Source organism: Taudactylus pleione, unplaced genomic scaffold (genome assembly GCF_031769625.1).
Source record: "Taudactylus pleione unplaced genomic scaffold, aTauple2 ptg001020l, whole genome shotgun sequence".
Taxonomy (NCBI): Eukaryota; Metazoa; Chordata; class Amphibia; order Anura; family Myobatrachidae; genus Taudactylus; species Taudactylus pleione.
In genome coordinates, this window is record NW_028285421.1 from 614,798 (window position 1) to 641,901 (window position 27,104).

The 27,104-nt window shown below is 46.0% G+C and overlaps 2 protein-coding genes across 2 annotated transcripts in view; both read right to left on the minus strand.

Annotated features, from left to right (window-relative positions):
* The window catches only part of LOC148454254 (uncharacterized), a 53,844-nt gene that overhangs the window by 1,981 nt on the left and 24,759 nt on the right, over positions 1–27,104 (minus strand). The gene's annotated exons all lie outside the window — the stretch shown is intronic.
* LOC148454255 (gastrula zinc finger protein XlCGF66.1-like) lies at positions 1,442–25,769 on the minus strand. The gene is made up of 6 exons (XM_088461151.1): positions 25,734–25,769; positions 24,843–24,990; positions 3,686–3,877; positions 1,916–2,039; positions 1,697–1,794; positions 1,442–1,543 (listed from the first exon to the last, which is right to left on the minus strand). The coding sequence occupies exons 2-6, from the start codon at positions 24,912–24,914 to the stop codon at positions 1,514–1,516; spliced, it is 516 nt and encodes a 171-aa protein (XP_088317277.1). The 5' UTR covers positions 24,915–24,990; positions 25,734–25,769; the 3' UTR covers positions 1,442–1,513.

Sequence of the window (27,104 nt, forward strand, 5' to 3'; positions counted from 1 at the left end):
ATGGCTCCTGATGTATGAGATACACCAGAGAGTGTGGGGAGGAGATTGGTCAGATCTCTGGGCTGGTAATACGCAGTGACATGATGTGAGGGGGAGAGCAGGAGTATAATAGAGGCTGATGGCCTCTGATGTATGAGATACACGCGAGAGTGTGGGGAGGAGACTGGTCAGATCTCTGGGCTGGTAACAAACAGTGACATGATGTGAGGGGGAGAGCAGGAGTATAATAGGGGCTGATGGCTCCTGATGTATGAGATACACCAGAGAGTGTGAGGAGGAGACTGGTCAGATCTCTGGGCTGGTAACACACAGTGACATGATGTGAGGAGGAGAGCAGGAGTATAACAGGGGCTGATGGCTCCTGATGTATGAGATACAACAGAGAGTGTGAGGAGGAGACTGGTCAGATCTCTTGGCTGGTAACACACAGTGACATTATGTGAGGAGGAGAGCAGGAGTATAATACAGGCTGATGGCTCCAGATGTATAATATGCACCAGAGAGTGTGGGGAGGAGACTGGACAGATATCTGGGGTTGTAACACAGTGACATGATGTAAGGGGGAGAGCAGGAGTATAATAGGGGCTGATGGCTCCTGATGTATGAGATATACCAGAGAGTGTGAGGAGGAGACTGGTCAGATCTCTGGGCTGGTAACACACAGTGACATGATGTGAGGAGGAGAGCAGGAGTATAATAGGGGCTGATGGCTCCTGATGTATGAGATACAACAGAGAGTGTGAGGAGGAGACTGGTCAGATCTCTGGGCTGGTAACACACAGTGACATGATGTGAGGAGGAGAGCAGGAGTATAATAGAGGCTGATGGCTCCAGATGTATGATATGCACCAGAGAGTGTGGGGAGGAGACTGGACAGATATCTGGGCTTGTAACACAGTGACATGATATAAGGGGGAGAGCAGGAGTATAATAGGGGCTGATGGCTCCTGATGTATGAGATACAACAGAGAGTGTGAGGAGGAGACTGGTCAGATCTCTGGGCTGGTAACACACAGTGACATGATGTGAGGAGGAGAGCAGGAGTATAATAGAGGCTGATGGCTCCAGATGTATGATATGCACCAGAGAGTGTGGGGAGGAGACTGGACAGATATCTGGGCTTGTAACACAGTGACATGATATAAGGGGGAGAGCAGGAGTATAATAGGGGCTGATGGCTCCTGATGTATGAGATATACCAGAGAGTGTGAGGAGGAGACTGGTCAGATCTCTGGGCTGGTAACACACAGTGACATGATGTGAGGGGGAGAGCAGGAGTGTAATAGGGGTTGATGGCTCCTTACTCCCCCTTTGGGCAGATACATTTCCCTCATTAGTTTGTAGTGACAGAGGTGGGTGTAGGATAAGAGATTGCTGTAGTGACTGATCAAGGAGAATATGTGACTCTGTTCTGTAATAAGTGTTTATTACTCACCTGTGCTGATATCTGTAGGGATTTTCTCCTCCTCCTTACACTGCTGATCACCCCTCAGATACGTCTCCTCTTCTACCTCTATATCATCTGCCTTAATATTAGATAGAGCTGCACCCTAAACAAAAATGATTTTTTAATAATATTTGATTTCATTAATAGAGCTTAAACAGTAAAATATTAGTGTATAAGACAAACAGCTTCCTAAAAATAATATAGTGACAATCACTTTGGTATATTGATGAGACCCTAAATCCCACCTACCTGATCCTCCTGTGGGATCCTGTCAGTCTCCTCTGTACAATCCTGGGAATAAAGAGGACGGGGACATCTCTCTGGGGTATTTCTGTTACTGGGTCCATCTGTAGGAGACACACAGTGACTGAGTACATTGTATATATGTGATTATCAGGTGATGTGTATGTATATAGGGGGCCCCCATACCTGCTCTCCCCTGTACAATAAATGACAGTCTCCTCTTACCCAGTGAAGTGAGGGGCTGGTGATCCCACTTCATCACGTCCTTATACAGATCCCTGTGTTCCTCTATATACTCCAATTCCTCCATGGTAAAATAGACAGCGACATCCTGACACCTTATAGGAACCTGACACACACAGTGATACAGTCATCACCCAGACACATCCCCTGGTGTTACTGTATAATGTCCCATTCCCAGCAGTCACCTCTCCAGTCATCCCCTGGTGTTACTGTATAATGTCCCATTCCCAGCAGTCACCTCTCCAGTCATCCCCCAGACACATCCCCTGGTGTTACTGTATAATGTCCCATTACCAGCATTCACCTCTCCAGTCATGACCCAGACACATCCCCTGGAGTTACTGTATAATGTCCCATTCCTAGCAGTCACCTCTCCAGTCATCACCCAGACACATCCCCTGGTGTTACTGTATAATGTCCCATTCCCAGCAGTCACCTCTCCAGTCATCACCCAGACACATCCCCTGGTGTTACTGTATAATGTCCCATTCCAGCAGTCACCTCTCCAGTCATCACCCAGACCCATCCCCTGGTGTTACTGTATAATGTCCCATTCCCAGCAGTCACCCCTCCAGTCATCACCCAGACCCATCCCAGGTGTTACTGTATAATGTCCCATTCCCAGCAGTCACCCCTCCAGTCATCACCCAGACCCATCCCAGGTGTTACTGTATAATGTCCCATTCCCAGCAGTCACCTCTCCAGTCATCCCCCAGACACATCCCCTGGTGTTACTGTATAATGTCCCAATCCCAGCAGTCACCTCTCCAGTCATCCCCCAGAAACATCCCCTGGTGTTACTGTATAATGTCCCATTCCCAACAGTCACCTCTCCAGTCATCACCCAGACATATCCCCTGGTGTTACTGTATAATGTCCCATTACCAGCAGTCACCTCTCCAGTCATCACCCAGACACATCCCCTGGTGTTACTGTATAATGTCCCATTCCAGCAGTCACCTCTCCAGTCATCCCCCAGACCCATCCCCTGGTGTTACTGTATAATGTCCCAATCCCAGCAGTCACCTCTCCAGTCATCCCCCAGACACATCCCCTGGTGTTACTGTATAATGTCCCATTCCCAGCAGTCACCTCTCCAGTCATCCCCCAGACACATCCCCTGGTGTTACTGTATAATGTCCCATTCCCAGCAGTCACCTCTCCAGTCATCCCCCAGACACATCCCCTGGTGTTACTGTATAATGTCCCATTCCCAGCAGTCACCTCTCCAGTCATCCCCCAGACACATCCCCTGGTGTTACTGTATAATGTCCCATTACCAGCATTCACCTCTCCAGTCATGACCCAGACACATCCCCTGGAGTTACTGTATAATGTCCCATTCCTAGCAGTCACCTCTCCAGTCATCACCCAGACACATCCCCTGGTGTTACTGTATAATGTCCCATTCCCAGCAGTCACCTCTCCAGTCATCACCCAGACACATCCCCTGGTGTTACTGTATAATGTCCCATTCCCAGCAGTCACCTCTCCAGTAATCACAAAGACACATCCCCCGGTGTTACTGTATAATGTCCCATTCCCAGCAGTCACCTCTCCAGTCATCACCCAGACACATCCCCCGATGTTACTGTATAATGTCCCATTCCCAGCAGTCACCTCTCCAGTAATCACAAAGACACATCCACTAGTGTTACTGTATAATGTCCCATTAACAGCAATCACCTCTCCAGTCATCACCCAGACCCATCCCCTGGTGTTACTGTATAATGTCCCATTCCCAGCAGTCACCTCTTCAGTCAGCAGCTCAATTATCTTGTTGATAAGGTCCAGTATATTCTGGTCATTGTGATTCCCTTGTATCAGTGAGTGAGGTGGAGGCACCGTGATGGGGATCTGGGTCCTGCTCAGTCCTCCTGACACACGGGGATGGCTGCTGTAAGCCTCACATTCACCAAATGTCTTCTTCACTACTGTGTAATCCTGTGTTTTGGAGAAGACACAAAATATAACTGCATACACTCCAAGATACCCTTACTTCCCCAATTATGTATTTGTATTATTATAGATATGTAATGTCACTGTGACACCCCCAGATCCCCTCACCTCCCCAGTCATGTCCCTGTATTATTACTATAGATATAGGTGATGTCACTGTGACACTCCCAGAGCCCCTCACCTCCCCAGTCATGTCCCTGTATTATTACTATAGATATAAGTGATGTCACTGTGACACTCCCAGATCCCCTCACCTCCCCAGTCATGTCCCTGTATTACTACTATACATATAAGTGATGTCACTGTGACACTCCCAGATCCTCTCACCTCCCCAGTCATGTCCCTGTATTATTACTATAGGTATAAGTGATGTCACTGTGACATTCCCAGATCCCCTCACCTCCCCAGTCATGTCCCTGTATTATTACTATAGATATAAGTGATGTCACTGTGACACCCCCAGATCCCCTCACCTCCCCAATCACGTCTCTGTATTATTACTATAGATATAAGTGATGTCACTGTGACACTCCCAGATCCCCTCACCTCCCCAGTCACGTCCCTGTATTATTACTATAGATATAAGTGATGTCACTGTGACACCCCCAGATCCCCTCACCTCCCCAGTCATGTCCCTGTATTATTACATTGATAGAAGTGATGTCACTGTGACGCTCCCGGATCCCCTCACCTCCTCAGTCATGTCCCTGTATTATTACTATAGATATAAGTGATGTCACTGTGACGCTCCCAGATCCCCTCACCTCCCCAGTCATGTCCCTGTATTATTACTATAGATATAAGTGACGTCACTGTGACACCCCCAGATCCCCTCTCACCTCCCCAGTCATGTCCCTGTATTATTACTATAGATATAGGTGATGTCACTGTGACGCTCCCAGATCCCCTCACCTCCCCAGTCATGTCCCTGTATTATTACTATAGATATAAGTGATGTCACTGTGACGCTCCCAGATCCCCTCACCTCCCCAGTCATGTCCCTGTATTATTCCTACAGATATAAGTGATGTCACTGTGACACACCCAGATCCCCTCACCTCCCCAGTCATGTCCCTGTATTATTACTATAGATATAAGTGATGTCACTGTGACACCCCCAGATCCCCTCACCTCCCCAGTCATGTCCCTGTATTATTACTATAGATATAAGTGATGTCACTGTGACGCTCCCAGATCCTCTCACCTCCCCAGTCATGTCCCTGTATTATTCCTACAGATATAAGTGATGTCACTGTGACACACCCAGATCCCCTCACCTCCCCAGTCATGTCCCTGTATTACTACTATACATATAAGTGATGACACTGTGACACCCCCAGATCCCCTCACCTCTCCAGTCATGTCCCTGTATTATTACTATAGATATAAGTCATATCACTGTGACGCTCCCAGATCCCCTCACCTCGTAGTCATGTCCCTGTATTATTACTATAGATATAAGTGATGTCACTGTGACACTCCCAGATCCCCTCACCTCCCCAGTCATGTCCCTGTATTATTACATTGATAGAAGTGATGTCACGGTGACGCTCCCAGATCCTCTCACCTCCCCAGTCATGTCCCTGTATTATTACTATAGATATAAGTGATGTCACTGTGACACTCCCAGATCCCCTAACCTCCCCAGTCATGTCCCTGTATTATTACTATAGATATTAGTGATGTCACTGTGACACTCCCAGATCCCCTCACCTCCCCAGTCATGTCCCTGTATTATTACTATAGATATAAGTGATGTCACTGTGACACTCCCAGATCCCCTCACCTCCCCAGTCATGTCCCTGTATTATTACTATAGATATAAGTGATGTCACTGTGACACTCCCAGATCCCCTCACCTCCCCAGTCATGTCCCTGTATTATTACTATAGATATAAGTGATGTCACTGTGACACCCCCAGATCCCCTCACCTCCCCAGTCATGTCCCTGTATTATTACTATAGATATAAGTGATGTCACTGTGACACCCCCAGATCCTCTCACCCCCCCAGTCATGTCCCTGTATTATTACTATAGATATAAGTGATGACACTGTGACGCCCCCAGATCCCCTCACCTCCCCAATCACGTCCCTGTATTATTACTATAGATATAAGTCATGTCACTGTGACGCTCCCAGATCCCCTCACCTCCCCAGTCATGTCCCTGTATTATTACTATAGATATAAGTGATGTCACTGTGACACTCCCAGATCCCCTCACCTCCCCAGTCATGTCCCTGTATTATTACTATAGATATAAGTGATGTCACTGTGACACCCCCAGATCCCCTCACCTCCCCAGTCATGTCCCTGTATTATTACTATAGATATAAGTGATGTCACTGTGACACCCCCAGATCCCCTCACCTCCCCAGTCATGTCCCTGTATTATTACTATAGATATAAGTGATGTCACTGTGACACCCCCAGATCCCCTCACCTCCCCAGTCATGTCCCTGTATTATTACTATAGATATAAGTGATGTCACTGTGACACTCCCAGATCCCTTCACCTCCCCAGTCATGTCCCTGTATTATTACTATAGATATAAGTGATGTCACTGTGACACTCCCAGATCCCCTCACCTCCCCAGTCATGTCCCTGTATTATTACTATAGATATAAGTGATGTCACTGTGACACTCCCAGATCCCCTCACCTCCCCAGTCATGTCCCTGTATTATTACTATAGATATAAGTGACGTCACTGTGACACTCCCAGATCCTCTCACCTCCCCAGTCATGTCCCTGTATTATTACTATAGATATAAGTGATGACACTGTGACACCCCCAGATCCCCTCACCTCCCCAATCACGTCCCTGTATTATTACTATAGATATAAGTCATATCACTGTGACGCTCCCAGATCCCCTCACCTCCCCAGTCATGTCCCTGTATTATTACTATAGATATAAGTGACGTCACTGTGACACCCCCAGATCCCCTCACCTCCCAGTCATGTCCCTGTATTATTACATTGATAGAAGTGATGTCACTGTGACACTCCCAGATCCCCTCACCTCCCCAGTCATGTCCCTGTGTTATTACTATAGATATAAGTGATGTCACTGTGACACTCCCAGATCCCCTCACCTCACCAGTCATGTCCCTGTATTATTACTATAGATATGTGATGTCACTGTGACACCCCCAGATCCTCTCACCTCCCCAGTCATGTCCCTGTATTATTACTATAGATATAAGTGATGTCACTGTGACGCTCCCAGATCCCCTCACCTCCCCAGTCATGTCCCTGTATTATTACTATAGATATAAGTGATGTCACTGTGACACTCCCAGATCCCCTCACCTCCCCAGTCATGTCCCTGTATTATTACTATAGATATAAGTGATGTCACTGTGACACTCCCAGATCCTCTCACCTCCCCAGTCATGTCCCTGTATTATTACTATAGATATAAGTGATGTCACTGTGACACTCCCAGATCCTCTCACCTCCCCAGTCATGTCCCTGTATTATTACTATAGATATAAGTGATGTCACTGTGACACTCCCAGATCCCCTCACCTCCCCAGTCATGTCCCTGTATTATTACTATAGATATAAGTGATATCACTGTGACACTCCCAGATCTCCTCACCTCCCCAGTCATGTCCCTGTATTATTACTATAGATATAAGTGATGTCACTGTGACACCCCCAGATCCCCATCACCTCCCCAGTCATGTCCCTGTATTATTACTATAGATATAAGTGATGTCACTGTGACGCTCCCAGATCCCCTCACCTCCCCAGTCATGTCCCTGTATTATTACTATAGATATAAGTGATGTCACTGTGACGCTCCCAGATCCTCTCACCTCCCCAGTCATGTCCCTGTATTATTACTATAGATATAAGTGATGACACTGTGACACCCCCAGATCCCCTCACCTCCCCAGTCATGTCCCTGTATTATTACTATAGATATAAGTTATATCACTGTGACGCTCCCAGATCCCCTCACCTCGTAGTCATGTCCCTGTATTATTACTATAGATATAAGTGATGTCACTGTGACACTCCCAGATCCCCTCACCTCCCCAGTCATGTCCCTGTATTATTACTATAGATATAAGTGATGTCACTGTGACACCCCCAGATCCCCTCACCTCCCCAGTCATGTCCCTGTATTATTACTATAGATATAAGTGATGTCACTGTGACACCCCCAGATCCCCTCACCTCCCCAGTCATGTCCCTGTATTATTACTATAGATATAAGTGATGTCACTGTGACACTCCCAGAGCCCCTCACCTCCCCAGTCATGTCCCTGTATTATTACTATAGATATAGGTGATGTCACTGTGACACTCCCAGATCCTCTCCCCTCCCCAGTCATGTCCCTGTATTATTACTATAGATATAAGTGATGTCACTGTGACACTCCCAGATCCCCTCACCTCCCCAGTCATGTCCCTGTATTATTACTATAGATATAAGTGATGTCACTGTGACACTCCCAGATCCTCTCCCCTCCCCAGTCATGTCCCTGTATTATTACTATAGATATAAGTGATGTCACTGTGACACTCCCAGATCCCCTCACCTCCCCAGTCATGTCCCTGTATTACTACTATACATATAAGTGATGTCACTGTGACACTCCCAGATCCTCTCACCTCCCCAGTCATGTCCCTGTATTATTACTATAGGTATAAGTGATGTCACTGTGACATTCCCAGATCCCCTCACCTCCCCAGTCATGTCCCTGTATTATTACTATACATATAAGTGATGTCACTGTGACACTCCCAGATCCTCTCACCTCCCCAGTCATGTCCCTGTATTATTACTATAGATATAAGTGATGTCACTGTGACACCCCCAGATCCCCTCACCTCCCCAATCACGTCCCTGTATTATTACTATAGATATAAGTGATGTCACTGTGACACTCCCAGATCCCCTCACCTCCCCAGTCACGTCCCTGTATTATTACTATAGATATAAGTGATGTCACTGTGACACCCCCAGATCCCCTCACCTCCCCAGTCATGTCCCTGTATTATTACATTGATAGAAGTGATGTCACTGTGACGCTCCCGGATCCCCTCACCTCCTCAGTCATGTCCCTGTATTATTACTATAGATATAAGTGATGTCACTGTGACGCTCCCAGATCCCCTCACCTCCCCAGTCATGTCCCTGTATTATTACTATAGATATAAGTGACGTCACTGTGACACCCCCAGATCCCCTCTCACCTCCCCAGTCATGTCCCTGTATTATTACTATAGATATAAGTGATGTCACTGTGACACCCCCAGATCCCCTCACCTCCCCAGTCATGTCCCTGTATTATTACTATAGATATAAGTGATGTCACTGTGACACCCCCAGATCCCCTCACCTCCCCAGTCATGTCCCTGTATTATTACTATAGATATAAGTGATGTCACTGTGACACTGCCAGATCCCCTCACCTCCCCAGTCATGTCCCTGTATTATTACTATAGATATAAGTGATGTCACTGTGACGCTCCCAGATCCCCTCACCTCCCCAGTCATGTCCCTGTATTATTACTATAGATATAAGTGACGTCACTGTGACACCCCCAGATCCCCTCTCACCTCCCCAGTCATGTCCCTGTATTATTACTATAGATATAAGTGATGTCACTGTGACCCCCCAGATCCCCTCACCTCCCCAGTCATGTCCCTGTATTATTACTATAGATATAGGTGATGTCACTGTGACGCTCCCAGATCCCCTCACCTCCCCAGTCATGTCCCTGTATTATTACTATAGATATAAGTGATGTCACTGTGACGCTCCCAGATCCCCTCACCTCCCCAGTCATGTCCCTGTATTATTACTACAGATATAAGTGATGTCACTGTGACACACCCAGATCCCCTCACCTCCCCAGTCATGTCCCTGTATTACTACTATACATATAAGTGATGTCACTGTGACGCTCCCAGATCCCCTCACCTCCCCAGTCATGTCCCTGTATTATTACTACAGATATAAGTGATGTCACTGTGACACACCCAGATCCCCTCACCTCCCCAGTCATGTCCCTGTATTACTACTATACATATAAGTGATGACACTGTGACACCCCCAGATCCCCTCACCTCTCCAGTCATGTCCCTGTATTATTACTATAGATATAAGTCATATCACTGTGACACTCCCAGATCCCCTCACCTCCCCAGTCATGTCCCTGTATTATTACTATAGATATAAGTCATATCACTGTGACACTCCCAGATCCCCTCACCTCCCCAGTCATGTCCCTGTATTATTACTATAGATATATAAGTGATGTCACTGTGACGCTCCCAGATCCCCTCACCTCCCCAGTCATGTCCCTGTATTATTACTATAGATATAAGTGATGTCACTGTGACACTCCCAGATCCCCTCACCTCCCCAGTCATGTCCCTGTATTATTACTATAGATATAAGTGATGACACTGTGACACCCCCAGATCCCCTCACCTCTCCAGTCATGTCCCTGTATTATTACTATAGATATAAGTGATGTCACTGTGACACTCCCAGATCCCCTCACCTCCCCAGTCATGTCCCTGTATTATTACATTGATAGAAGTGATGTCACTGTGACGCTCCCAGATCCTCTCACCTCCCCAGTCATGTCCCTGTATTATTACTATAGATATAAGTGATGTCACTGTGACACCCCCAGATCCCCTCACCTCCCCAGTCATGTCCCTGTATTATTACTATAGATATAAGTGATGTCACTGTGACACTCCCAGATCCCCTCACCTCCCCAGTCATGTCCCTGTATTATTACTATAGATATAAGTGACGTCACTGTGACACTCCCAGATCCCCTCACCTCCCCAGTCATGTCCCTGTATTATTACTATAGATATAAGTGATGTCACTGTGACACTCCCAGATCCTCTCACCTCCCCAGTCATGTCCCTGTATTATTACTATAGATATAAGTTATGTCACTGTGACACCGCCAGATCCCCTCACCTCCTCAGTCATGTCCCTGTTTTACAACTATAGATATAAGTGATGTCACTGTGACACTCCCAGATCCTCTCACCTCCCCAGTCATGTCCCTGTATTATTACTATAGATATAAGTGATGACACTGTGACACCCCCAGATCCCCTCACCTCGTAGTCATGTCCCTGTATTATTATTATAGATATAAGTGATGTCACTGTGACGCTCCCACATCCCCCTCACCTCCCCAGTCATGTCCCTGTATTATTACTATAGCAATAAGTGATGTCACTGTGACACTCCCAGATCCCCTCACCTCCCCAGTCATGTCCCTGTATTATTACTATAGATATAAGTGATGTCACTGTGACACCCCCAGATCCCCTCACCACCCCAGTCATGTCCCTGTATTATTACTATAGATATAAGTGATGTCACTGTGACACCCCCAGATCCCCTCACCTCCCCAGTCATGTCCCTGTATTATTACTATAGATATAAGTGATGTCACTGTGACACTCCCAGATCCTCTCACCTGCCCAGTCATGTCCCTGTATTATTACTCTCCCCTCACCTCCCCAGTCATGTCCCTGTATTATTACTATAGATATAAGTGATGTCACTGTGACACTCCCAGATCCCCTCACCTCCCCAGTCATGTCCCTGTATTATTACTATAGATATAAGTGATGTCACTATGACACCCCCAGATCCGCCCACATCTCCAGTCATGTCCCTGTATTATTACTATAGATATGTGATGTCACTGTGACACTCCCAGATCCCCTCACCTCCCCAGTCATGTCCCTGTATTATTACTATAGATATAAGTGATGTCACTGTGACGCTCCCAGATCCCCTCACCTCCCCAGTCATGTCCCTGTATCATTACTATAGATATAAGTGATGTCACTGTGACACTCCCAGATCCCCCTCACCTCCCCAGTCATGTCCCTGTATTATTACTATAGATATAAGTGATGTCACTGTGACACATCCAGATCCCCTCACCTCCCCAGTCATGTCCCTGTATTATTACTATAGATATAAGTGATGTCACTGTGACACATCCAGATCCCCTCACCTCCCCAGTCATGTCCCTGTATTATTACTATAGATATAAGTGATGTCACTGTGACACTCCCAGATCCTCTCACCTCCCCAGTCATGTCCCTGTATTATTACTATAGATATAAGTGACGTCACTGTGACACCCCCAGATCCCCTCACCTCCCAGTCATGTCCCTGTATTATTACATTGATAGAAGTGATGTCACTGTGACACTCCCAGATCCCCTCACCTCCCCAGTCATGTCCCTGTGTTATTACTATAGATATAAGTGATGTCACTGTGACACTCCCAGATCCCCTCACCTCACCAGTCATGTCCCTGTATTATTACTATAGATATGTGATGTCACTGTGACACCCCCAGATCCTCTCACCTCCCCAGTCATGTCCCTGTATTATTACTATAGATATAAGTGATGTCACTGTGACGCTCCCAGATCCCCTCACCTCCCCAGTCATGTCCCTGTATTATTACTATAGATATAAGTGATGTCACTGTGACACTCCCAGATCCCCTCACCTCCCCAGTCATGTCCCTGTATTATTACTATAGATATAAGTGATGTCACTGTGACACTCCCAGATCCTCTCACCTCCCCAGTCATGTCCCTGTATTATTACTATAGATATAAGTGATGTCACTGTGACACTCCCAGATCCTCTCACCTCCCCAGTCATGTCCCTGTATTATTACTATAGATATAAGTGATGTCACTGTGACACTCCCAGATCCCCTCACCTCCCCAGTCATGTCCCTGTATTATTACTATAGATATAAGTGATATCACTGTGACACTCCCAGATCTCCTCACCTCCCCAGTCATGTCCCTGTATTATTACTATAGATATAAGTGATGTCACTGTGACACCCCCAGATCCCCATCACCTCCCCAGTCATGTCCCTGTATTATTACTATAGATATAAGTGATGTCACTGTGACGCTCCCAGATCCCCTCACCTCCCCAGTCATGTCCCTGTATTATTACTATAGATATAAGTGATGTCACTGTGACGCTCCCAGATCCTCTCACCTCCCCAGTCATGTCCCTGTATTATTACTATAGATATAAGTGATGACACTGTGACACCCCCAGATCCCCTCACCTCCCCAGTCATGTCCCTGTATTATTACTATAGATATAAGTTATATCACTGTGACGCTCCCAGATCCCCTCACCTCGTAGTCATGTCCCTGTATTATTACTATAGATATAAGTGATGTCACTGTGACACTCCCAGATCCCCTCACCTCCCCAGTCATGTCCCTGTATTATTACTATAGATATAAGTGATGTCACTGTGACACCCCCAGATCCCCTCACCTCCCCAGTCATGTCCCTGTATTATTACTATAGATATAAGTGATGTCACTGTGACACCCCCAGATCCCCTCACCTCCCCAGTCATGTCCCTGTATTATTACTATAGATATAAGTGATGTCACTGTGACACTCCCAGAGCCCCTCACCTCCCCAGTCATGTCCCTGTATTATTACTATAGATATAGGTGATGTCACTGTGACACTCCCAGATCCTCTCCCCTCCCCAGTCATGTCCCTGTATTATTACTATAGATATAAGTGATGTCACTGTGACACTCCCAGATCCCCTCACCTCCCCAGTCATGTCCCTGTATTATTACTATAGATATAAGTGATGTCACTGTGACACTCCCAGATCCTCTCCCCTCCCCAGTCATGTCCCTGTATTATTACTATAGATATAAGTGATGTCACTGTGACACTCCCAGATCCCCTCACCTCCCCAGTCATGTCCCTGTATTACTACTATACATATAAGTGATGTCACTGTGACACTCCCAGATCCTCTCACCTCCCCAGTCATGTCCCTGTATTATTACTATAGGTATAAGTGATGTCACTGTGACATTCCCAGATCCCCTCACCTCCCCAGTCATGTCCCTGTATTATTACTATACATATAAGTGATGTCACTGTGACACTCCCAGATCCTCTCACCTCCCCAGTCATGTCCCTGTATTATTACTATAGATATAAGTGATGTCACTGTGACACCCCCAGATCCCCTCACCTCCCCAATCACGTCCCTGTATTATTACTATAGATATAAGTGATGTCACTGTGACACTCCCAGATCCCCTCACCTCCCCAGTCACGTCCCTGTATTATTACTATAGATATAAGTGATGTCACTGTGACACCCCCAGATCCCCTCACCTCCCCAGTCATGTCCCTGTATTATTACATTGATAGAAGTGATGTCACTGTGACGCTCCCGGATCCCCTCACCTCCTCAGTCATGTCCCTGTATTATTACTATAGATATAAGTGATGTCACTGTGACGCTCCCAGATCCCCTCACCTCCCCAGTCATGTCCCTGTATTATTACTATAGATATAAGTGACGTCACTGTGACACCCCCAGATCCCCTCTCACCTCCCCAGTCATGTCCCTGTATTATTACTATAGATATAAGTGATGTCACTGTGACACCCCCAGATCCCCTCACCTCCCCAGTCATGTCCCTGTATTATTACTATAGATATAAGTGATGTCACTGTGACACTGCCAGATCCCCTCACCTCCCCAGTCATGTCCCTGTATTATTACTATAGATATAAGTGATGTCACTGTGACGCTCCCAGATCCCCTCACCTCCCCAGTCATGTCCCTGTATTATTACTATAGATATAAGTGACGTCACTGTGACACCCCCAGATCCCCTCTCACCTCCCCAGTCATGTCCCTGTATTATTACTATAGATATAAGTGATGTCACTGTGACACCCCCAGATCCCCTCACCTCCCCAGTCATGTCCCTGTATTATTACTATAGATATAGGTGATGTCACTGTGACGCTCCCAGATCCCCTCACCTCCCCAGTCATGTCCCTGTATTATTACTATAGATATAAGTGATGTCACTGTGACGCTCCCAGATCCCCTCACCTCCCCAGTCATGTCCCTGTATTATTACTACAGATATAAGTGATGTCACTGTGACACACCCAGATCCCCTCACCTCCCCAGTCATGTCCCTGTATTACTACTATACATATAAGTGATGTCACTGTGACGCTCCCAGATCCCCTCACCTCCCCAGTCATGTCCCTGTATTATTACTACAGATATAAGTGATGTCACTGTGACACACCCAGATCCCCTCACCTCCCCAGTCATGTCCCTGTATTACTACTATACATATAAGTGATGACACTGTGACACCCCCAGATCCCCTCACCTCTCCAGTCATGTCCCTGTATTATTACTATAGATATAAGTCATATCACTGTGACACTCCCAGATCCCCTCACCTCCCCAGTCATGTCCCTGTATTATTACTATAGATATAAGTCATATCACTGTGACACTCCCAGATCCCCTCACCTCCCCAGTCATGTCCCTGTATTATTACTATAGATATATAAGTGATGTCACTGTGACGCTCCCAGATCCCCTCACCTCCCCAGTCATGTCCCTGTATTATTACTATAGATATAAGTGATGTCACTGTGACACTCCCAGATCCCCTCACCTCCCCAGTCATGTCCCTGTATTATTACTATAGATATAAGTGATGACACTGTGACACCCCCAGATCCCCTCACCTCTCCAGTCATGTCCCTGTATTATTACTATAGATATAAGTGATGTCACTGTGACACCCCCAGATCCCCTCACCTCCCCAGTCATGTCCCTGTATTATTACATTGATAGAAGTGATGTCACTGTGACGCTCCCAGATCCTCTCACCTCCCCAGTCATGTCCCTGTATTATTACTATAGATATAAGTGATGTCACTGTGACACCCCCAGATCCCCTCACCTCCCCAGTCATGTCCCTGTATTATTACTATAGATATAAGTGATGTCACTGTGACACTCCCAGATCCCCTCACCTCCCCAGTCATGTCCCTGTATTATTACTATAGATATAAGTGACGTCACTGTGACACTCCCAGATCCCCTCACCTCCCCAGTCATGTCCCTGTATTATTACTATAGATATAAGTGATGTCACTGTGACACTCCCAGATCCTCTCACCTCCCCAGTCATGTCCCTGTATTATTACTATAGATATAAGTTATGTCACTGTGACACCGCCAGATCCCCTCACCTCCTCAGTCATGTCCCTGTTTTACAACTATAGATATAAGTGATGTCACTGTGACACTCCCAGATCCTCTCACCTCCCCAGTCATGTCCCTGTATTATTACTATAGATATAAGTGATGACACTGTGACACCCCCAGATCCCCTCACCTCGTAGTCATGTCCCTGTATTATTATTATAGATATAAGTGATGTCACTGTGACGCTCCCACATCCCCCTCACCTCCCCAGTCATGTCCCTGTATTATTACTATAGATATAAGTGATGTCACTGTGACACTCCCAGATCCCCTCACCTCCCCAGTCATGTCCCTGTATTATTACTATAGATATAAGTGATGTCACTGTGACACCCCCAGATCCCCTCACCACCCCAGTCATGTCCCTGTATTATTACTATAGATATAAGTGATGTCACTGTGACACCCCCAGATCCCCTCACCTCCCCAGTCATGTCCCTGTATTATTACTATAGATATAAGTGATGTCACTGTGACACTCCCAGATCCTCTCACCTGCCCAGTCATGTCCCTGTATTATTACTCTCCCCTCACCTCCCCAGTCATGTCCCTGTATTATTACTATAGATATAAGTGATGTCACTGTGACACTCCCAGATCCCCTCACCTCCCCAGTCATGTCCCTGTATTATTACTATAGATATAAGTGATGTCACTGTGACACCCCCAGATCCCCTCACCTCCCCAGTCATGTCCCTGTATTATTACTATAGATATGTGATGTCACTGTGACACTCCCAGATCCCCTCACCTCCCCAGTCATGTCCCTGTATTATTACTATAGATATAAGTGATGTCACTGTGACGCTCCCAGATCCCCTCACCTCCCCAGTCATGTCCCTGTATCATTACTATAGATATAAGTGATGTCACTGTGACACTCCCAGATCCCCCTCACCTCCCCAGTCATGTCCCTGTATTATTACTATAGATATAAGTGATGTCACTGTGACACATCCAGATCCCCTCACCTCCCCAGTCATGTCCCTGTATTATTACTATAGATATAAGTGATGTCACTGTGACACATCCAGATCCCCTCACCTCCCCAGTCATGTCCCTGTATTATTACTATAGATATAAGTGATGTCACTGTGACACTCCCAGATCCTCTCACCTCCCCAGTCATGTCCCTGTATTATTACTATAGATATAAGTGATGTCACTGTGACACCCCCTGATCCACTCACCTCCCCAATCATGTCCCTGTATTATTACTATAGATATAAGTGATGTCACTGTGACGCTCCCAGATCCCCTCACCTCGTAGTCATGTCCCTGTATTATTATTATAGATATAAGTGATGTCACTGTGACACTCCCAGATCCTCTCACCTCCCCAGTCATGTCCCTGTATTATTACTATAGATATAAGTGATGTCACTGTGACACTCCCAGATCCCCTCACCTCCCCAGTCATGTCCCTGTATTATTACTATAGATATAAGTGATGTCACTGTGACACCCCCAGATCCCCATCACCTCCCCAGTCATGTCCCTGTATTATTACTATAGATATAAGTGATGTCACTGTGACGCTCCCAGATCCCCTCACCTCCCCAGTCATGTCCCTGTATTATTACTATAGATATAAGTGATGTCACTGTGACGCTCCCAGATCCTCTCACCTCCCCAGTCATGTCCTTGTATTATTACTATAGATATAAGTGATGTCACTGTGACACCCCCAGATCCCCTCACCTCCCCAGTCATGTCCCTGTATTATTACTATACATGTAAGTGATGTCACTGTGACACTCCCAGATCCCCTCACCTCCCCAGTCATGTCCCTGTATTATTACTATAGATATAAGTGATGTCACTGTGACATTCCCAGATCCCCTCACCTCCCCAGTCATGTCCCTGTATTATTACTATAGATATAAGTGATGTCACTGTGACACTCCCAGATCCTCTCACCTCCCCAGTCATGTCCCTGTATTATTACTATAGATATAAGTGATGTCACTGTGACACTCCCAGATCCCCTCACCTCCCCAGTCATGTCCCTGTATTATTACTATAGATATAAGTGATGTCACTGTGACACCCCCAGATCCCCTCACCTCCCCAGTCATGTCCCTGTATTATTACTATAGATATAAGTGATGTCACTGTGACACTCCCAGATCCCCTCACCTCCCCAGTCATGTCCCTGTATTATTACTATAGATATAAGTGATGACACTGTGACACCCCCAGATCCCCTCACCTCCCCAGTCATGTCCCTGTATTATTACTATAGATATAAGTTATATCACTGTGACGCTCCCAGATCCCCTCACCTCGTAGTCATGTCCCTGTATTATTACTATAGATATAAGTGATGTCACTGTGACACCCCCAGATCCCCTCACCTCCCCAGTCATGTCCCTGTATTATTACTATAAATATAAGTGATGTCACTGTGACACTCCCAGATCCCCTCACCTCCCCAGTCATGTCCCTGTATTATTACTATAGATATAAGTGATGTCACTGTGACACTCCCAGATCCCCTCACCTCCCCAGTCATGTCCCTGTATTATTACTATAGATATAAGTGATGTCACTGTGACACTCCCAGATCCCCTCACCTCCCCAGTCATGTCCCTGTATTATTACTATAGATATAAGTGATGTCACTGTGACACCCCCAGATCCCCTCACCTCCCCAGTCATGTCCCTGTATTATTACTATAGATATAAGTGATGTCACTGTGACACTCCCAGATCCCCTCACCTCCCCAGTCATGTCCCTGTATTATTACTATAGATATAAGTGATGACACTGTGACACCCCCAGATCCCCTCACCTCCCCAGTCATGTCCCTGTATTATTACTATAGATATAAGTTATATCACTGTGACGCTCCCAGATCCCCTCACCTCGTAGTCATGTTCCTGTATTATTACTATAGATATAAGTGATGTCACTGTGACACTCCCAGATCCCCTCACCTCCCCAGTCATGTCCCTGTATTATTACTATAGATATAAGTGATGTCACTGTGACACCCCCAGATCCCCTCACCTCCCCAGTCATGTCCCTGTATTATTACTATAGATATAAGTGATGTCACTGTGACACTCCCAGACCCCCTCACCTCCCCAGTCATGTCCCTGTATTATTACTATAGATATAAGTGATGTCACTGTGACACCCCCAGATCCCCTCACCTCCCCAGTCATGTCCCTGTATTATTACTATAGATATAAGTGATGTCACTGTGACACTCCCAGATCCCCTCACCTCCCCAGTCATGTCCCTGTATTATTACTATAGATATAAGTGATGTCACTGTGACACACCCAGATCCCCTCACATCCCCAGTCATGTCCCTGTATTATTACTATAGATATAAGTGATGTCACTGTGACACTCCCAGATCCCCTCACCTCCCCAGTCATGTCCCTGTATTATTACTATAGATATAAGTGATGTCACTGTGACACTCCCAGATCCCCTCACCTCCCCAGTCATGTCCCTGTATTATTACTATAGATATAAGTGATGACACTGTGACACCCCCAGATCCCCTCACCTCCCCAGTCATGTCCCTGTATTATTACTATAGATATAAGTTATATCACTGTGACGCTCCCAGATCCCCTCACCTCGTAGTCATGTTCCTGTATTATTACTATAGATATAAGTGATGTCACTGTGACACTCCCAGATCCCCTCACCTCCCCAGTCATGTCCCTGTATTATTACTATAGATATAAGTGATGTCACTGTGACACCCCCAGATCCCCTCACCTCCCCAGTCATGTCCCTGTATTATTACTATAGATATAAGTGATGTCACTGTGACACTCCCAGACCCCCTCACCTCCCCAGTCATGTCCCTGTATTATTACTATAGATATAAGTGATGTCACTGTGACACCCCCAGATCCCCTCACCTCCCCAGTCATGTCCCTGTATTATTACTATAGATATAAGTGATGTCACTGTGACACTCCCAGATCCCCTCACCTCCCCAGTCATGTCCCTGTATTATTACTATAGATATAAGTGATGTCACTGTGACACACCCAGATCCCCTCACCTCCCCAGTCATGTCCCTGTATTATTACTATAGATATAAGTGATGTCACTGTGACACTCCCAGATCCCCTCACCTCCTCAGTCATGTCCCTGTATTATTACTATAGATATAAGTGATGTCACTGTGACACCCCCAGATCCCCTCACCTCCTCAGTCATGTCCCTGTATTATTACTATAGATATAAGTGATCTCACTGTGACACTCCCAGATCCCCTCACCTCCCCAGTCATGTCCCTGTATTATTACTATAGATATAAGTGATGTCACTGTGACACCCCCAGATCCCCTCACCTCCCCAGTCATGTCCCTGTATTACTACTATAGATATAAGTTATGTCACTGTGACACTCCCAGATCCCCTCACCTCCCCAGTCATATCCCTGTATTATTACTATAGATATAAGTGATGACACTGTGACACCCCCAGATCCCCTCACCTCGTAGTCATGTCCCTGTATTATTATTATAGATATAAGTGATGTCACTGTGACGCTCCCACATCCCCCTCACCTCCCCAGTCATGTCCCTGTATTATTACTATAGCAATAAGTGATGTCACTGTGACACCCCCAGATCTCCTCACCTCCCCAGTCATGTCCCTGTATTATTACTATAGATATAAGTGATGTCACTGTGACACTCCCAGATCCTCTCACCTCCCCAGTCATGTCCCTGTATTATTACTCTCCCCTCACCTCCCCAGTCATGTCCCTGTATTATTACTATAGATATAAGTGATGTCACTGTGACGCTCCCAGATCCCCTCACCTCCCCAGTCATGTCCCTGTATTATTACTATAGATATAAGTGATCTCACTGTGACGCTCCCAGATCCCCTCACCTCCCCAGTCATGTCCCTGTATTATTACTATAGATATAAGTGATGTCACTGTGACGCTCCCAGATCCCCTCACCTCCCCAGTCATGTCCCTGTATCATTACTATAGATATAAGTGATGTCACTGTGACACTCCTAGATCCCCTCACCTCCCCAGTCATGTCCCTGTATTATTACTATAGATATAAGTGATGTCACTGTGACACCCCCAGATCCCCTCACCTCCCCAGTCATGTCCCTGTATTATTACTATAGATATAAGTGATGTCACTGTGACACATCCAGATCCCCTCACCTCCCCAGTCATGTCCCTGTATTATTACTATAGATATAAGTGATGTCACTGTGACACATCCAGATCCCCTCACCTCCCCAGTCATGTCCCTGTATTATTACTATAGATATAAGTGATGTCACTGTGACACTCCCAGATCCTCTCACCTCCCCAGTCATGTCCCTGTATTATTACTATAGATATAAGTGATGTCACTGTGACACCCCCTGATCCACTCACCTCCCCAATCATGTCCCTGTATTATTACTATAGATATAAGTGATGTCACTGTGACGCTCCCAGATCCCCTCACCTCGTAGTCATGTCCCTGTATTATTATTATAGATATAAGTGATGTCACTGTGACACTCCCAGATCCTCTCACCTCCCCAGTCATGTCCCTGTATTATTACTATAGATATAAGTGATGTCACTGTGACACCCCCAGATCCTCTCACCTCCCCAGTCATGTCCCTGTATTATTACTATAGATATAAGTGATGTCACTGTGACACTCCCAGATCCCCCTCACCTCCCCAGTCATGTCCCTGTATTATTACTATAGATATAAGTGATGTCACTGTGACCCTCCCAGATCCCCTCACCTCCCCAGTCATGTCCCTGTATTATTACTATAGATATAAGTGATGTCACTGTGACCCTCCCAGATCCCCTCACCTCCCCAGTCATGTCCCTGTATTATTACTACAGATATAAGTGATGTCACTGTGACACTCCCAGATCCCCTCACCTCCCCAGTCATGTCCCTGTATTATTACTATAGATATAAGTGATGTCACTGTGACACTCCCAGATCCCCTCCCCTCCCCAGTCATGTCCCTGTATTATTACTATAGATATAAGTGATGTCACTGTGACACTCCCAGATCCCCTCACCTCCCCAGTCATGTCCCTGTATTATTACTATAGATATAAGTGATGTCACTGTGACACTCCCAGATCCACTCACCTCCCCAGTCATGTCCCTGTATTATTACTATAGATATAAGTGGTGTCACTGTGACACCCCCAGATCCCCTCACCTCCCCAGTCATGTCCCTGTATTATTACTATAGATATAAGTGATGTCACTGTGACACCCCCAGATCCACTCACCTCCCCAGTCATGTCCCTGTATTATTACTATAGATATAAGTGATGTCACTGTGACACCCCCAGATCCACTCACCTCCCCAGTCATGTCCCTGTATTATTACTATAGATATAAGTGATGTCACTGTGACGCTCCCAGATCCCCTCACCTCGTAGTCATGTCCCTGTATTATTATTATAGATATAAGTGATGTCACTGTGACACTCCCAGATCCTCTCACCTCCCCAGTCATGTCCCTGTATTATTACTATAGATATAAGTGATGTCACTGTGACACCCCCAGATCCTCTCACCTCCCCAGTCATGTCCCTGTATTATTACTATAGATATAAGTGATGTCACTGTGACACTCCCAGATCCCCCTCACCTCCCCAGTCATGTCCCTGTATTATTACTATAGATATAAGTGATGTCACTGTGACCCTCCCAGATCCCCTCACCTCCCCAGTCATGTCCCTGTATTATTACTATAGATATAAGTGATGTCACTGTGACACTCCCAGATCCCCTCACCTCCCCAGTCATGTCCCTGTATTATTACTATAGATATAAGTGATGTCACTGTGACACCCCCAGATCCCCTCACCTCCCCAGTCATGTCCCTGTATTATTACTACAGATATAAGTGATGTCACTGTGACACTCCCAGATCCCCTCACCTCCCCAGTCATGTCCCTGTATTATTACTATAGATATAAGTGATGTCACTGTGACACTCCCAGATCCCCTCCCCTCCCCAGTCATGTCCCTGTATTATTACTATAGATATAAGTGATGTCACTGTGACACTCCCAGATCCCCTCCCCTCCCCAGTCATGTCCCTGTATTATTACTATAGATATAAGTGATGTCACTGTGACACCCCCAGATCCCCTCACCTCCCCAGTCATGTCCCTGTATTATTACTATAGATATAAGTGATGTCACTGTGACACCCCCAGATCCCCTCACCTCCCCAGTCATGTCCCTGTATTATTACTATAGATATAAGTGATGTCACTGTGACACCCCCAGATCCACTCACCTCCCCAGTCATGTCCCTGTATTATTACTATAGATATAAGTGGTGTCACTGTGACACTCCCAGATCCCCTCACCTCCCCAGTCATGTCCCTGTATTATTACTATAGATATAAGTGATGTCACTGTGACGCTCCCAGATCCCCTCCCCTCCCCAGTCATGTCCCTGTATTATTACTATAGATATAAGTGATGTCACTGTGACACTCCCAGATCCCCTCCCCTCCCCAGTCATGTCCCTGTATTAGTACTATAGATATAAGTGATCTCACTGTGACACTCCCAGTTCCCCTCACCTCCCCAGTCATGTCCCTGTATTATTACTATAGATATAAGTGATGTCACTGTGACACCCCCAGACCCTCTCACCTCCCCAGTCATGTCCCTGTATTATTACTATAGATATAAGTGATGTCACTGTGACGCCCCCAGATCCTCTCACCTCCCCAGTCATGTCCCTGTATTATTACTATAGATATAAGTGATCTCACTGTGACACTCCCAGTTCCCCTCACCTCCCCAGTCATGTCCCTGTATTATTACTATAGATATAAGTGATGTCACTGTGACACCCCCAGACCCTCTCACCTCCCCAGTCATGTCCCTGTATTATTACTATAGATATAAGTGATGTCACTGTGACGCTCCCAGATCCCCTCACCTCCCCAGTCATGTCCCTGTATTATTACTATAGATATAAGTGATGTCACTGTGACACCCCCAGATCTCCTCACCTCCCCAGTCATGTCCCTGTATTATTACTATAGATATAAGTGATGTCACTGTGACACCCCCAGACCCTCTCACCTCCCCAGTCATGTCCCTGTATTATTACTATAGATATAAGTGATGTCACTGTGACACCCGCAGACCCTCTCACCTCCCCAGTCATGTCCCTGTATTACTACTATAGATATAAGTGATCTCACTGTGACACTCCCAGTTCCCCTCACCTCCCCAGTCATGTCCCTGTATTATTACTATAGATATAAGTGATGTCACTGTGACACCCCCAGACCCTCTCACCTCCCCAGTCATGTCCCTGTATTATTACTATAGATATAAGTGATGTCACTGTGACGCCCCCAGATCCTCTCACCTCCCCAGTCATGTCCCTGTATTATTACTATAGATATAAGTGATCTCACTGTGACACTCCCAGTTCCCCTCACCTCCCCAGTCATGTCCCTGTATTATTACTATAGATATAAGTGATGTCACTGTGACACCCCCAGACCCTCTCACCTCCCCAGTCATGTCCCTGTATTATTACTATAGATATAAGTGATGTCACTGTGACGCTCCCAGATCCCCTCACCTCCCCAGTCATGTCCCTGTATTATTACTATAGATATAAGTGATGTCACTGTGACACCCCCAGATCTCCTCACCTCCCCAGTCATGTCCCTGTATTATTACTATAGATATAAGTGATGTCACTGTGACACCCCCAGACCCTCTCACCTCCCCAGTCATGTCCCTGTATTATTACTATAGATATAAGTGATGTCACTGTGACACCCGCAGACCCTCTCACCTCCCCAGTTAGCAGGTAGATGATCTCCAGGGTGAGATGTAAGATCCTCGCAGTCCTGTGACTCCTGGTCATGTCCACCCTCAGTGAATCAGTGAGAATACAGAACGTGTAATGTGTAATAAACTCTGGTTCCTCAGATTTGCATTGTCTAAGAATAAATATAATATAAATAATATATATCACAGAGAACACATGCAACACTGAGTGAGTCTTTTCTTTGCCCCCATCCATAGAGTCGTGGTCAGTGTTTGTCAAATGTTTCTGTGATCCAGTTACACTCATTAGATACTGACACACAACACTGACTGTACTGCATAATGTTTCACCACAGGCTGCTCCCCCTGTATAATAATAATAACAACAGGACACCACAGGCTGCTCCCCCTGTATAAAAATAACAGGACACCACAGGCTGCTCCCCCTTTATAATAATAATAACAGGACACCACAGGCTGCTCCCCCTGTATAATAATAACAGGAAACCACAGGCTGCTCCCCCTGTATAATAATAATAATAGGACACCACAGGCTGCTCCCCCTCTATAATAACAGGACACCACAGGCTGCTCCCCCTGTATAATAACAGGACACCACAGGCTGCTCCCCCTGTATAATAACAGGACACCACAGGCTGCTCCCCCTGTATAATAATAACAGGAAACCACCGGCTGCTCCCACTGTATAATAATAATAATAACAGGACACCACAGGCTGCTCCCTCTGTATAATAATAATAACAGGACACCACAGGCTGCTCCCCCTGTATAATAATAATAACAGGACACCACAGGCTGCTGCTCCTTTTATAATAGTAATAACAGGACACCACAGGCTGCTCCTCCTGCATAATAATAATAACAGGAAACCACAGACTGCTCCCAGAGTAGTTACCTGATGCCAGTTACAACAATGGCTCCTCTCTACTCCGTCACACACGGAAGTGGAGGTGTAAGAGAAATCACATCCGGTATTTGGAACGCAGGGGGCGTTGTTTAAGTCTATAGATAAGTGGACCGCAGAATACGGAAGTTAGGTGGAACGCACAGAGCGGATCTTACTTGCACAGCAGCAACCGGAAGTCGGGTGGAACACTGACGTCGGGAGCCCCGTTCCGGGCAAGAATTAGGCGTGGGCACCAGCGGCAGGAGGAACAAGTTTGCCTGCCCCTACCAGGGCGGCCTCAGCTCCTCTCATCCCCGGTGAGTCCCTGTCACCCTCCTGCCAGCCACACCCAGGGGCTGCCCATATATATATATATATATATATATATATATATATATATATATATATATATATATATATATATAGTGTGGGGTATATATATTTATTTTATATGTATATATATATATATATATATATATAAATATTAAATGATCACTACATACACCTGTATACTATAGATAGATATTTATTGACCCCTACATTGGCCCTGCATAAGCATATATAACCCTACATACAAAAAAATATAAATATATATATTTGAACTGTCAGAAAACTGCTTAATCCTATGTATCCCACTAAAAATATAAGTGTCCATCCCCCATTATCACAAGAGAGACATTATACTATGGGAAGAGGAACATTTTAAACCATAAGGGGGATGAAGAGACCACCATCTGTCACTAGGTATGAAGAGACCACCATCTGTCACTAGGTATGAAGAGACCACCATCTGTCACTAGGTATGAAGAGGTCACCATCTGTCACTAGGTATGAAGAGACCACCATCTGTCACTAGGTATGAAGAGGTCACCATCTGTCACTAGGTATGAAGAGACCACCATCTGTCACTAGGTATGAAGAGACCGCCATCTGTCACTAGGTATGAAGAGACCACCATCTGTCACTAGGTATGAAGAGACCACCATCTGTCACTAGGTATGAAGAGACCACCATCTGTCACTAGGTATGAAGAGACCGCCATCTGTCATTAGGTATAAAGAGACTGCCATCTGTCATTAGGTATGAAGAGACCGCCATCTGTCACTAGGTATGAAGAGACCGCCATCTGTCACTAGGAATGAAGAGACCGCCATCTGTCACTAGGTAACTATGTGATGATGAATAGAAATAAACCAAATGTCCTGAAAGATCCTCATGTTGCTTAAAGAAAAAAAGTTGGTGATTGAGGCCTCTCGGTTTCTCAGCGCCCGGCCGGTGATTCCCCTGCACCCCAAGAGTCCTTCCGCAATCGCCCCTTGGCATATCCTATACCTGGCTCGGTGGGAATATATTTAAGTGCAGATAAATGATGCTTAATGT